Source organism: Calidris pugnax, unplaced genomic scaffold (assembly GCF_001431845.1).
Source record: "Calidris pugnax isolate Ruff unplaced genomic scaffold, ASM143184v1 scaffold658, whole genome shotgun sequence".
In the NCBI taxonomy this organism is placed as follows: Eukaryota; Metazoa; Chordata; class Aves; order Charadriiformes; family Scolopacidae; genus Calidris; species Calidris pugnax.
The window spans coordinates 56753-70467 of NW_015091912.1; the positions used below are offsets into that span (position 1 = coordinate 56753).

The window sequence follows — 13715 nt, forward strand, 5'->3', positions numbered from 1 at the left end:
CGGTGGGCGGGCCAAACGGTGACACCGACCAATGGGAGCGCTCCCCGTGAGCCGGCCGAGCCTGCGCCCTGCGGGACCGGGAGCGGGCACCGGGAGCGGGACCGGGCGGCGACGGCGGTGGCGGCGGGAGGTAGGGCCGGGATGGGACGGGATGGGATGGGGAATGATGGGGAACGGGCAGGGAACCGGCTGTGGGGCCGGGGGACCGGTTGGAGGGCGGCGGGGGACCGGGCTGGGGCGGGCCCCGAGCCCCGGGATGGGAACGGGGATGGGGATGAAGATGAGGAGGAGGAGGATAGGGATTCAGGGACCCGCCATAGGGCCTGGGGGAAGCTATGGGGTTCGCCATAGGGCCTGGGGATAGGGGAGGGTGCGGGCAGCGGTGGGCTATGGGGCGGAGGAGCCGGCTATGGGGCGGAGGAGCCGGCTGTGGGGTGGAGGAATCGGCTGTGGGGTGGAGGAATCGGCTGTGGGGTGGAAGACCCGGCTATGGGGTGGAGGACCCGACTGTGGGGTGGAGGACCCTGCTATGGGGTGGAGGAACCGACTGTGGGGCAGAGAAGCCGTCTGTGGGTCAGAGGACCCCCCTTCTATGGGGCAAGGGACCCCTTCTATGGGGCAAAGGACCCGTCTGTGGGGCAAAGGAGCCATTCTATGGGGCTAAGGACCCGTCTGTGGGTTGGAAACCACCATCTGTGGGGTGGGGGGACCTGGCTATGGGGTCTGGGGAAATTAGGGGCTAAGGAGGCAGTTTGGGGGGGCAAAAGGGGGACAAGGGTGGAAATTAGGGGCTAAGGAGGCAGTTTGGGGGGGCAAAAGGGGGGACGAGGTGCCGTCCCAAGGGGGTGCGGACGTGCCAGGGGGCATGGAAACCCCCCCTGCCCGTGGGCAGGTCCTGCCTTCGCCTCCGGACACGTGGAGCAAAGGATTTTCCTCCGGAAAGGAGGTGGGGCTGGCTGGCTGCAACCCAGTGAGAGGTTGGGGTGCAGACCTGGAGGGGTTTTTTTGGGGGGGGGGATCCCCCTTGCCCCTTTTTTCTCCAGCTGGCATCGTCCCGTGGGTCGTCCCCTCCCCGTGACTGGAGGTTTGTTCCCTCTGCCCCGTCCCAACGCAGAGAAAACCGAGATAAAATAGGTCAGGAGGTGGGACGTGGCTCCCCGGGGCCACCCCAGCGGGTCCCGTGGCCAACAAGAGGACGCCCTTGAAGGTAGAGGGGGGGTTACGGGGGGGTCCCCACTCAGCCAGCGATGGGGAGGGGTTTGTATCCCCCAAGGTGTTCCCTGCACCCCCAGGATGGAGGGGTTTTGGGGGTGCAGGCACCCTCCTGCCTCACTCAGGGCTCCCTGTTAGATTTGGGGGGCTCCCTGTTAGATTTGGGGGGCTCCCTGTTAGATTTGGGGGGGTCCAAGATCTCTGGGTTCATCCTTTTTGAGCCTTTTTTTCCCCCGAGGGGTGATTCTCCCACCTCGTTTCTTCCCTAAAACGGCAATTCCAAGTTCAAACTGCTTCCTGCCTTTTTTTGTTTGCCAGCTGGGGAAAAGTTGAGGTCCGGGTTTTCCACCCTGGCTCTGCCCGGCTCTGCCCGGTTTTTTGGGGGGGGAGAAACCTGGGGAGGAGGGGGGGGAAGGTTATTTTTGGGCACTGGTGAGAGGCTGCATGCCTTGGCACGGGCTGGTGATAACGGGATGGCCGCCGGCGAGGCCAAGGGATGTGGGGGGACCACTCAACTGGAACGGGGAGGGGGAAAAGCAGCCAACGTGTCCCCGTCCTGGGATGTGGTGGCACTGCCTTTGGCCACCCTGGGCCGGTTGCCAGCCCCTGTGTTTACCCTGTGATAATCACTGGCCCACCCCAGATGGTCCCACGTGGGCCACCTGGGGCTAGTTGTTCCTCTTGGGGTGTTGAGAAGCCATCTGGAAGGGTGGGTTTGGGGAGGGGAGGAAGAGGAAGGTGCCCTGAGGGTTGCTGAAGAGCCAGAGGTTCCTTGAGGTTCTTCTAGTACCCCCCTACCCCGAGCAGGTGGAGCCCCTTTGGCACCCCCCCTGATTTGGGAGGAGAAGGGGTTAAAAGCAAAGCATCCCAGTTAAGCCCTGGCAGGAGGAAGCTAAAACCTCCAAGGCCTTTGCCTTTCCTGGAGAACAAAGCTCACAAAGTGGTGCTAAGCTTGTAAAACCTGCAGGAATGGGGGGGTCCTGGAGGGAGAAGGGGGGGTCCTGGAGGATGAACAGGGGTCCTGGAGGATGAACAGGGGTCCTAGAGGGGCAACGGGGTCCTGCCAGGCTTGGCCTGGGCCACCTCGGGCAGAACCATGCCTGGTAAACCCTGCTCAAGGTTATTTTCAGAACAATTAGTTGGCCGGGCTTCAAAAATGTCTTTTTTTTGGAAGAGACCGAAATCTGGAAGCCGTCAGCCACGGGATGAGGGGAAAGGGAGGGGGTGTGCCAGGGTGGTGGGTCCCGTGCCAGGGCTGGATGATGGAAACCCCATCCCCAACGGGGCAGGAACCGGGAAACCACGAAGGCAGCGAGCGTGTCCCCAAAACCACCGGGGGTGGGAAGGGGGGGACAACGGCTGCTGCTGGGTGCAGGGAGAGGGCAGCTAACGAGAATTCTTCTCTGTTTGTCTTTGCAAATTCCAAATTTGCCGTCCACCTTCGGGATGAAGCTTTTCCAGGAAGGCAGCCCGGGCCTTGCTCCAACCTCTTGGGTGCTGCCCAAGGTTGGACGTGCGGGTCGTGCTCCTCCTCCCTCCCACCCTGGCTCTGAACCCCTTTCCTTTGCACCCCACGCAGGCTGGTGGCTCCCCGTGCCCTCTGTCACCCCGCTTTTATCGATTCCTGGCCTACATGAAAGGAAGGGAAAAGGGCAAGGATTGATTCTAAGCAAATACTATAAAGGCATCTACAGTCGCTGGATGTTATTGTTATTACCGGGGTTAAAATATAACCTCAGGAAAAGGGGCCACCTCTTCTGGGCTCCTGTGTTTTCCCAACGCTGCTGTGTGTTGGCAGCTGTCCCCAAGGGGTGTGTGTCCCAGCCTTGGTGGCACCAGGGGGACCTGACGTGGCAGGGTTGGGGGGCTGGTGTGTGGCTTCTTTACCCTCTGGAGAGTCGAATCCAGCAGCCAGTGTTGGGATTCACCACACTGGGGTTTGCTGGTTGTGCTGTTGGTGGAGAAGCAGGATCCTCATCACAGCCCTTCCATCCTCCTGCCTGTTTTCCAACCTCTGGCTGCTCTTCCCCAGGGATCCCCAGGTGCTTGTGGAGCTGGAGAGCCCCCGGGAGCCGTGTCCTGGCACCCCTTGGCACAGGGCTGAGGTGAGTGGGGTCCTTGGTGGGTGGAGAAGAAGTGACTGATCTTGATTTTGCTCGTTGAAAAGATGTCGAATCCCCCCTCTTTGTGATCTGGGTGCTCTCAGCGCTGCACAAAGCTGTGTCCCCCCCAGGTTTGGGGCTCCCTGAAGATATCTGCCATCTCCTGATCACAGAATCTTCTAGGTTGGAAGGGACCTTAAAGATCATCTTGTCCAACCGTCAACCTAACTCTGACAAAAATAAACACCCACACAACAAACAAGGAGCATCATCACTAAACCAGACCTCCCAGCACCACATCAACCCGTCTTTTGAACACCTCCAGGGATGGGGCCTCAACCCCCTCCCTGGGCAGCCCATTCCAAGGGCTGAGAACCCTTTCAGTGACAAAATTTTTCCTAATATCCAGCCTGAACCTCCCCTGGGGCAACTTGAGGCCATTTCCTCTCGTCCTGTCGCCTGGGACTTGAGAAAAGAGACCGACCCCCATCTCTCTACCCCCTCCTTTCAGGGAGTTGGAGAGAGCAATAAGGTCTCCCCTCAGCCTCCTCTTCTCCAGGCTGAACACCCCCAGCTCCCTCAGCCTCTCCTCATCAGACTTATTCTCCAGACCCCTCACCAGCTTTGTCACCCTTCTCTGGACCCGCTCCAGCCCCTCAATGTCTTTTTTATGGTAGGGGGCCCAAAACTGGACACAGCACTCAAGGTGAGGAAGCTGTGGGGTGGAAGAGCGGTGATTGGAGCCACCAGGGATGCTAAAGCTGATGGCAACGTGTGGCTTTTTTTTTTTCCAGCATCCCTGAGACACCATGATTCCCAGCACAGTCCCCCGGGGCTGCTGCCTGTTCCTGCTGCTCTGCCTTCTTCCCTGCCCCCGGATCTGGGCAGGCAGGAATCCCAGGGCACCGGGGCTCTCGGCAGCCTCCTTCCTCCAGGATCTCCTCCAGCGATACGGCGAGAGCCAAACCCTCAGCCTGAAGCAGCTCAAGGTCCTGCTGAACCGCCTGGACGTGGGAGTGGGACACGCCAACATCTCCCAGGGGTCACAACAGAGGGTGAACCTCTCCCGGGTAAGGCTCTGGGGGGGCTCTGGGGACCCCCCAAATCCTCTTTGCAGAACTGTAGGGGTTGGGTCTCAAAGGCACGTGTCTTCTGTCTTTTCCCTTCCCCAGTGCTTCAGCTCCGTCGAGCTTTTTGCCATCCACAACTTGAGTGAGGGTTCTGCTGTGGGGCACAGAGAGTTCAAGGAGTTTTGCCCCACCATCCTGCAGCAGCTGGAGTCCAGGGCGTGCGCCTCCGAAAACCTGGAAAACGAGGAAAATGAGCAAACAGAGGAGAGCAGACCCAGTTCAGCCGAAGGTAAGCAAGGAACCGGGGGGGCATGAGCACTGGGCATGGAGTCTGGGGGGACATGAGGCACCCCAGGACCTGCAGAAGAGCTGCAGAGAGGAGAGGAGGCAGTCCTGGTGGGTTTTTCTCCATGTGGTTTGAGCTCACAGCGTGGCTTTGCCCCGATCTTGCAGGTCGGAGGGATAGCTGGATGATGGGGATCTTGCTGTGAATCCCTGTGGGTGGGAGGGGGTGGCTCCACGGGCCTCCAGGCAAATAAAATTCCAGGCTTCTGTGTCCTGACAATGCCCAAGGTCTTGGATCAGTTGCCCTGAGCACAGCACTGGCTTTTCCCACCCCACAAGGCCAGGGTTGGCTTGGAAAAACCTCTTCCAAGTAACCCACTGGCTTCTTTTCCACCTGCCCTGCAAGAAAAATGATGGTCAATGTCAGAGTTGAAGCATCCGGAGCAAAGGGAGATGCTCCAGCCCCAGCGTTGGGCTGTAGAGACCCTGAGCCAACCTTTTTCCACCTGCCCGGATCCGGGATGTTTTGGGGGGATCCCTCCCCAATCTCCCCGCGCCGAGAGCCTCGGTAATGTCTGGCCCTCGTTTCTTCTCGTTCCGCAGTGTGGGGCTTTGGTTTTCTCAGTGTGTCAATGATTAACGTGGCCTCCCTGCTCGGAGTCTTCATCGTGCCGTGTACCCAGAAAGCCTTTTTCAGCCGGGTCCTCACGTTTTTCATCGCCCTCTCCATCGGCACGCTGCTCTCTAACGCGCTCTTCCAGCTCATCCCAGAGGTGCGGTAGAAAAGTCCCTGCCTCTCTTCCCCATCTCCAAGGGCAGCTCTCTGGGCCTCCTCTTCTGCCTCCAACCCCTCACCAAATCGAACCGATCCCTCCATCACCCGAGGCTGAGGGCTTGTCTCAAAGGGGCTCCTCTGCAGGGCTTTTCTCACCTCCCCCTCTCCGAGCACCAGGAAACCCCCCGGAGCGTGCAGGCAACACGGGGAGGTCATGTCCTTCCAGCCCTGATGGTCCTTGCGAGGCTGCTGGCCAAGTTTGAGGTGTGGGAAGGCTCTGGGAGAAGCTGTTTGCTCCCACTCCATGGGCTGTTTCTGGGGATTTTCTCCCTCGGAGGGATGTGCTGCCCGGCTGTGATGCTGGATGGAAAATCCTGCGAGGCGGAGAAAATATAGAATCATAAAATCATAGAATTGCCCAGGCTGGAAGGGACCTCCAAAGGCCATCTAGTCCGACCCCCCCGCAGTCAGCAGGGACACCCCCAACTAGACCAGGTTGCCCAGGGCCTCGTCGAGCCTCTCCTTGAATATCTCCAGGGATGGGGCCTCAACCACCTCCCTGGGCAACCTGTCCCAGTGCTCCACCACCCTCCCAGTGAAGAACCCTCTCCTCATCTCCAGTCTAAATCTGTTCCCCTCCAGCTTGAAGCCATTGCCCCTCGTCCTGTCACTGCAGGCCTTTCTAAACAGGCTCTCCCCAGCCTTCCTGTAGGCCCCTTCAGGTACTGGAAGGCTGCTATTAGGTCTCCCCGGAGCCTCCTCTTCTCCAGGCTGAACAACCGTGTAAAACCACACAGAACAGCCCGGAGAAGCACCAGCTTCCTCCCCGTTTAGTCAGCTTTTACGAATGTTTTAATTGCCCTTTTTTTTCCGCCCGCCCCTCCTCTGGTTTATAAGACCAATGTTCTCGCAAGGATTTATTGCTTACTCCACCCCCCTCCTCTGGTTTACAACACCAATGTTCTCGCAAGGATTTATTGCTTACGTGAGGTTTCCTGGTGCTCTGATGGGCCCGACGGATACGTCGCAAATAATTAATTGTGTTGTAATTGTGCACTTCTGGAGTTGAATGAGTACAGCCACACTAATTGTGTTGTAATTGCACACTTCTGGAGTTGAATGAGTACAGCCACACGCTCTCAGATCGGACACCTCTGAAATATAGAATCATAGAATGGTTTGGGTGAGATCAGACACCTCTGAAATATAGAGTCATAGAATGGTTTGGGTTGGAAGGGACCTCAAAGATCATCGAGTTCCAACCCCCTGCCATGGGCAGGGCCACCTCCCACTAGAGCAGGTTGCTCAAGGCCACATCCAGCCTGGCCTTGAACACTTCCAGGGATGCTTCTGTCTCCCCACAAACTCTGCTTCCCAGAGCCCTTCCCCACCTCCTGGGGAGGAGACGAGCTGAATCCAAGCTCCTTAAAACTCTGCATTTAAGGTGTGACCTTCCCTCTGAGCAGAGCACCCTTTGCTGCCGCTGGGATTTACCCCTCGACGTTACCTGCTCCGTTCTCAGGCAGAAAATTCCTCCTACATGTTTTATCAAGGCTGTTTTTCAACTCCAGAACTGTGATTTTATTTTATTTATTTATTTGCCAAACATAAAAAAAACCAAGCGCCTCTATTTCCTGATCTGCCAGGAACCGAAATGCCTTACGTAGGCTCCATCCTCGCCGCCGGCCGGAGCATCCCAGTGTGATTTTTGGGGATGTGGCTGCATCTCTCTGGGCCGTGGGGTGAGGATGGAGCGTACGAGATGCTCGGGGGGGGTCCTTGGTGCTCGGTGGCACTGGAACGGCTGCCTGATGTCCTGCGGGGGCTCAGAGTAAAGCTGGGGTGCTGGTTCCGAAATGGCCTGGCTCCCAAAACTCAGCTCTGTCTAAAAAGAGAGAAAAGAGAGCTAAAAAGAGAGAAAAGAGAGCAAAAGAGAGCTAAAAAGAGAGAAAAGAGAGCTAAAAAGAGCTAAAATGGCTGCTTGCTCCAAATCTTCTCTGGGGTAAGCTCCGTGGTGGGGTGCTCCTCCGACCCTTCCCAAATTGCCGTTCCTAGAGCCCCTCAGCACCAGGTTCCTCCCTCTCAAACCAATGCCAGATGAACAAGCAATCACTAATTAATGTCCTCTTCTCTCCCCTCCCTCTCTCTCTTTCCCTCCCTCCTCTTGGTGTGGATTCCTTCCCTTCCCTCCCCTTCCCTACGTTGATCATCAACTTCCCCTCATCCCATTCCCCCCCCACCACCACCACCACCACCACCGCCCCGGGGTGGGTTTTTTTGGGGGCACCCACCGCAGTTTGGGGTTACGGGTTCCTCTGCGTCACCGTCATCTCCCTCTGCTCGCTGGTGGGAGCCAGCGTGGTGCCCTTCATGAAGAAGACCTTTTACAAGCGGCTGCTCCTCTACTTCATAGCTCTGGCGATTGGAACTCTCTACTCCAACGCCCTCTTCCAGCTCATCCCCGAGGTAGGATGAGGATGGGGTGGGGGGGTCTGTCCTTTTCTCTCTCTTGGGGGGCTGTTTTTCTCTCTCTTTGGGCTGGAGAAGGGGAAGGCAGCGTTGTAGGGGAGCTGAGATTGAGGTACAGAAGCTGGAAGCCCTCAGGATCATGGATGGAGCTGGTGTTTCACCCCTCTTTGGGAAGGGAATGGCTCCAGGGAGAGCTCTGCTCTGCTTCAAGCAGAGAAATCACAGAATCTTCCAGGTTGGAAGGGACCTTAAAAGATCATCTTGGCCAACCGTCAACCTAACTGACCAAAATGTTATTTTATTGCCCTTTCCAGCCCCGCGGGAAGGTCACCTTTCTGCCGAAAGAGGTTTTCTAAGCCTGCTTTTAGCATCCCTGCCCCACTGTGGGGTGGTGGATCCGATGCCCTGGGGGGCAGAGCCGGCTGGGCTGGGGGTGAGAAGGAGATTAAAGGTGCTCCAAGGCATTTTCTGAGCCTGCCCCCAAAGCAGCCGCTGCGTAGAGAGAGGTCAAAAAGTGGCAGCGTTGCCCCCGAGGTGCCAGGGTGAAGGCAGACGAAGGACATTGTCAGAGTCTGTCCTTCTGTCCTGTCACTTGTCCCCCTTTTTGCCTGCAGGCGTTTGGATTCAACCCTCAAGAAGATTATTACGTTTCCAAATCCGCCGTGGTGTTCGGGGGCTTCTACCTCTTCTTCTTCACGGAGAAGGTCTTGAAGATGCTCCTGAAGCAGAAGGACCAGGTGAGGCCGAGGAAGGGCTGAGTGGGTGGCAAATGACAGAAATGGCCAGGGTGGGTGACACCTCTGAATGTCCCCTCCCTGTCCTACAGCATCACCATGGGCACAGCCACTACGGCCCCGAGGCTCTGCCCTCCAAGAAGGACCAGGAGGATGGGGTCACCGAGAAGCTGCAGAACGGGGACCTGGACCACATGATCCCCCACATAACCAGCGAGCTGGAGTGCAAGACCCCCTCTGGGGATGAGAAGGTTGTGGTGGGATCCCTTTCCGTCCAGGTTAGTGCCTCCCTCCATGGGGTTATGGGGTGGGGATGTGCTAAAAAAAACCAGTCTGTTAATAAAAAAGGGCAGTTTTGAAGCCAATTGCACCTCCCTGATAAAATCCTCCGTGGGTGGTGGAAAGCAAATGTCTCAGGTCGAGCCTCATGTGGGTTTTTTGCATGTTGGGGTGGGTTCTCCTGGGTGGTGGAAGGAGAGGTGACCCCCCCCCATACTGCCAAGGTTATCTGGGTGCTGAGCCCCCGTTTTTGGGGTGCCGTGGCAGGATCTACAGGCCTCGCAGAGCGCGTGTTACTGGCTGAAGGAGGTGAGGTACTCGGACATCGGCACCCTGGCGTGGATGATCACCCTGAGTGATGGCCTCCACAACTTCATCGACGGCTTGGCCATTGGGGCCTCCTTCACCGTCTCTGTCTTCCAAGGGATCAGCACTTCGGTGGCCATCCTCTGCGAGGAGTTCCCCCACGAGCTGGGTACGTCAGTCCTTGGGGGGAAAAAAGATGCCACAAAAGCTCTGGGATCTTGCTCTCTCCAACTCCCTGAAAGGAGGGTGTAGAGAGATGGGGGTCGGTCTCTTTTCTCAAGTCACAGGCGACAGGACGAGAGGAAATGGCCTCAAGTTGCACCAGGGGAGGTTCAGGCTGGATATTAGGAACAATTTTTTCCCTGAAAGGGTTCTCAGCCCTTGGAATGGGCTGCCCAGGGAGGTGGTTGAGGCCCCATCCCTGGAGGTGTTCAAAAGACGGGTTGATGTGGTGCTGGGAGGTCTGGTTTAGTGATGATGCTCCTTGTTTGTTGTGTGGGTGTCTATTTTTGTCAGTCGGGTTGACGGTTGGACAAGATGATCTTTAAGGTCCCTTCCAACCTAGAAGATTCTGTGATTCTGTGATCTGCCCCCTCTTTAAGGCTAAACCTGCCGGGTCCCGCTCGTTATTTCTCGAGAGAAAAAGGTGATTTTTTTGGGGGGGGGAATAAACAGAGTAATGATGGGTTGACGTGGTCCTCAGGAATATGGTTTAGTGGGTTTTTTTAATTGCTTATTTCTTATTTATTTTTTTTGGTCAGAGTTAGGTTGATGGTTGGACTAGATGATCTTTAAGGTCCCTTCCAACCTAGACAATTCTATGATTCTGTGATGGAAAGGGAAAGGCGAGGCTGTAAACTGCACTGAGTAATCGCCGCTCTAAAAATAACGAGGTAATATGATGTCTGAGATTTAAATTTAGATGGAGGCATCTGAAGAAAAATAAAAAGCAACCCAACAGCTCCTTGGTTTGGGAGGGGGGAGGCGGGCAGCGGTTTGGGTTTAAATGTCCACATTTATGCACAGGCAGGGCCAAGAGCTGGCAGGGAGGGGCTGGTGTGGCTAGTGCTTGGCGCCAGTGGCCACGGGGAGCCCACACTTGACCTCGGGCAAAAGCAGGGGATGGGTATGAGCACCTTGGGGCTGTGCCCATTCTTCAGCCTCCTCCCTCTTCATCCTCCTCCCTCTTCATCCTCGTGGTCCTCTTCTCCCACAGGGGACTTTGTCATCCTGCTGAACGCCGGGATGACCATCCGCCAAGCCCTCTTCTTCAACTTCATCTCTGCCTGCTGCTGCTACGTGGGCTTGGCTTTTGGGATTGTGGCTGGGAGCCACTTCTCTGCCAACTGGATCTTCCTCCTCCCTCTTCATCCTCCCCGTCCTCTTCTCCCGCAGGGGACTTTGTCATCCTGCTGAACGCCGGGATGACCATCCGCCAAGCCCTCTTCTTCAACTTCATCTCTGCCTGCTGCTGCTACGTGGGCTTGGCTTTTGGGATTGTGGCTGGGAGCCACTTCTCTGCCAACTGGATCTTCGCTCTGGCCGGAGGGATGTTTCTCTACATCGCGCTGGCCGACATGGTAAATGCTGAGCCTTGGGAGGGGCTACTGGGGTGTATAGTTGGGACTTTGTTAGGGGTTTTTTGGCCTGGAGGAAGAGCCCGGGGGCAAGTCAGGCGTGGAGAGCACAGGGGAGTGTTTGCTCTGTCCCCCTGACCAACGAAGATGTTGTCTGTAGTGTCCTGTGTTCGTCTTTGCTTTGCCTGGGATGGTGACCTGGCTGAGAGCCCTGGGATGGGTGGCAAATACTTGCCAGGATGGGTTTGCAGGCTGAGAGTTGGAGGGGTTCAACCTGGAGAAGAGAAGGCTCCATGAAGACCTCAGAGCCCCTTCCAGTCCCTCAAGGGGCTCCAGGAAAGCTGGGGAGGGACTCGTGATGAGGGAGGGGACAAGGGGGAAGAGTTTGACCCTGGAAGAGGGGAGATGGAGCTGAGATGTGGGGAAGAACTTCTTTGGTGGAGGGTGGTGAGAGCCTGGCCCAGGTTGCCCCAAGAAGCTGTGGCTGCCCCATCCCTGGAGGGGTTGAAGGGCAGGTTGGAGGGGGCTTGGAGCAACCTGGGCTGGTGGGAGGTGTCCCTGCCCAGGGAAAGGGTTTGGAATGAGATGGTCTTTAAGGTCCCTTCCAACCCAAACCCCTCTGTGAAGGTGCTGCTGTGTCTCCTGCAGCGTGTCTGGGCTCAAGGCAGTGCCAGGGGCTGAGATGTGCTCCTGCTTGTGGTGCTGCTGGAGCTGATGTTTGGGATGGGACCAGGCTGGCAGGAGATGGGGTGATCCCTGGGTGCTGCAGCACAGGGTGGGGGGGCTCTGTGGGCTGCTGCCAGGTCTGGGGGACTTCTTACAAGGGCAGGTAGTGATAGGATGAGGGGTGATGGCTTCAACGAGGAGGGGAGATTGAGATATTGGGAGGAAACTCTTTGGTGGGAGGGTGGTGAGAGCCTGGCCCAGGTTGCCCCAAGAAGCTGTGGCTGCTCCATCTCTGGAGGGGTTCAAGGGCAGGTTGGAGGGGGCTTGGAGCAACCTGGGCTGGTGGGAGGTGTCCCTGCCCATGGAAAGGGTTTGGAATGAGATGGTCTTTAAGGTCTCTTCCAACCCAAGCCATTTCATGACTCTGTGATGACATGGGGTGGGAAGCAGCAGGCAGGGCTGGGAAGGATGAAGCCAGTCTGGTCACTGAGCCCCGATTTCACACTCTCTTCCCTTGCAGTTCCCCGAAATGAACGAGGTGAGCCGGGAGGACGAGCAGAACGGCAGCGCCCTCATCACCTTCGCCATCCAGAACGCGGGGCTGCTGACGGGCTTCACCATCATGGTGCTGCTCACCATGTACTCTGGCCAGATCCAGATCGGGTAGGACCAGCCCGACTCACAGCCCTGGACCAGTTTTTCCAGGGGTTTGGGGTTTTATTTTTTTTTGGGGGGGAAGGGGTTTTGTTTTGTTTTTGTTTTTTTTTTAATTTCCTTTTCCTGCTGCAAAGCAAACGACGGTACCTTGTGCGGGCACTGACTTCACAGTACAGAAGAAGAGGCATTTGTTTTTAAAGCTGTTCCACAGACTTCATTTTCTTTTGGTTGAAGGCTGAGGGGGAGCTTCATCCCCTGTTGCTGTGGGACCTGAACTGACCAGAGAATCTTTTCCCAGTGTCATATCCCTTCTCTCCTCATGTCTCCTGGGAAGGACGGAGTTGGGAGATGGGAACTCCTCTCGCTGTGTTGCCTCCCCTCCCTTTTGATGGGATGTGACGCTCTCCTCACCCCTTTTCGGGGGGTTTGTGACGGGGACAGACTGGGACAGACCCTTCTCGGAGTTACCCTCGGGCTGCTGAGGAAGAGGAGGCTCGAGGAGCCACAGCTCATGATTCCAGCATCATCCTTGCTGTCTTCAGAAGTGTTTCTCCGGAGCCACCACTGGTTTTGCTCCCTTTCTGCCTCGGCAGCCCAGACGATGCCCTGGGAAGTGCAGGGTGAAGAGAATTCGATTTATTTTTAATTTTAAAGCACATTCTGGGCGTCGGCGCTCGGAGCAGAGGACACCAAACCGCACCTCGTGTGGTCGGACTGATGCGTGAGGATGCCCTCACCTCCCTTAATTCCCTGTTGCTGTATAGAGGGGTTAAAAAAAACCCCTTTTCCTTCTGTGAGGGCAGCTGTGGGGTGATGCTGGTGAGAAGGGCCCAAGGACAGAGCCAGGATGGCAAATTTCTGCCCAGCCACAGGCTCCCCAGCCTGGGAATCGGTCCTTACACTGTGACCAAGCTCACGTCGACACCTGGGGACAGACACCGGTTTTTAAAACACTGATGCTGCTGAGTTGCTGAGGTTCAGGGTGGGGTGGGGGGCTATTTTTAAGAAAAAGAAGAAAAAAGAAAAAAAAAAAAAAAATTTAGGTTGTGTGTTCCCAGCCTTAGGGAGTAGCCAGAGAAAGGGTGTGATGAGGCACTTCACAGCTCTGCTTCTGGGCTGGCTTTCCCCAGATTCACTAGGTGAATTGACTAATTATCATATTGATAATGTTGCCCACCCCACCCGTGTCGCTTGAGGTTCCCCCTGTTGTCCCCCCTCGTCCACCCCCAAACCTTATCCTGCCCCTGGTAGCAGTGAGTTTGTGGCCACACTGATTTTAGGTGACTTATACCCTCGTGGGTATGACACTGGATGGGGATGAAGGTGCTTTGAGAAGTGCTTTGGTGGACGTGCCAGGGGTGGCTTGTCACAGAGCATCCTCCTGTGCCCGTGTGGGTGGCCACGGGTGTGTGTGACAGGGTGACAGCCATCCTGCCACCTCAGGGGCTGGAGCTGGGGCTTCCACACCTTCCTTTCCACCCCCGGTTGGAGGATGTGCTGGCATCATTTTCTGGCCCATCCAAGAGAGATGGGAGACCTCAGCCCTTGGCAGGCTCAGTGCCATCCCTGGATTGATCCCTGGT

General features: G+C 56.7%; 1 protein-coding gene across 1 annotated transcript; it reads left to right on the forward strand.

Moving 5' to 3' along the window:
• Positions 1–74: 74 nt before the first annotated feature.
• SLC39A14 (solute carrier family 39 (zinc transporter), member 14) lies at positions 75–13170 on the forward strand. Its single transcript, XM_014962138.1, has 10 exons — positions 75–130; positions 3245–3317; positions 4109–4384; positions 4487–4673; positions 7741–7910; positions 8528–8650; positions 8740–8925; positions 9194–9401; positions 10628–10812; positions 11996–13170. The coding sequence occupies exons 3-10, from the start codon at positions 4124–4126 to the stop codon at positions 12140–12142; spliced, it is 1467 nt and encodes a 488-aa protein (XP_014817624.1). The 5' UTR covers positions 75–130; positions 3245–3317; positions 4109–4123; the 3' UTR covers positions 12143–13170.
• Positions 13171–13715: the final 545 nt, after the last annotated feature.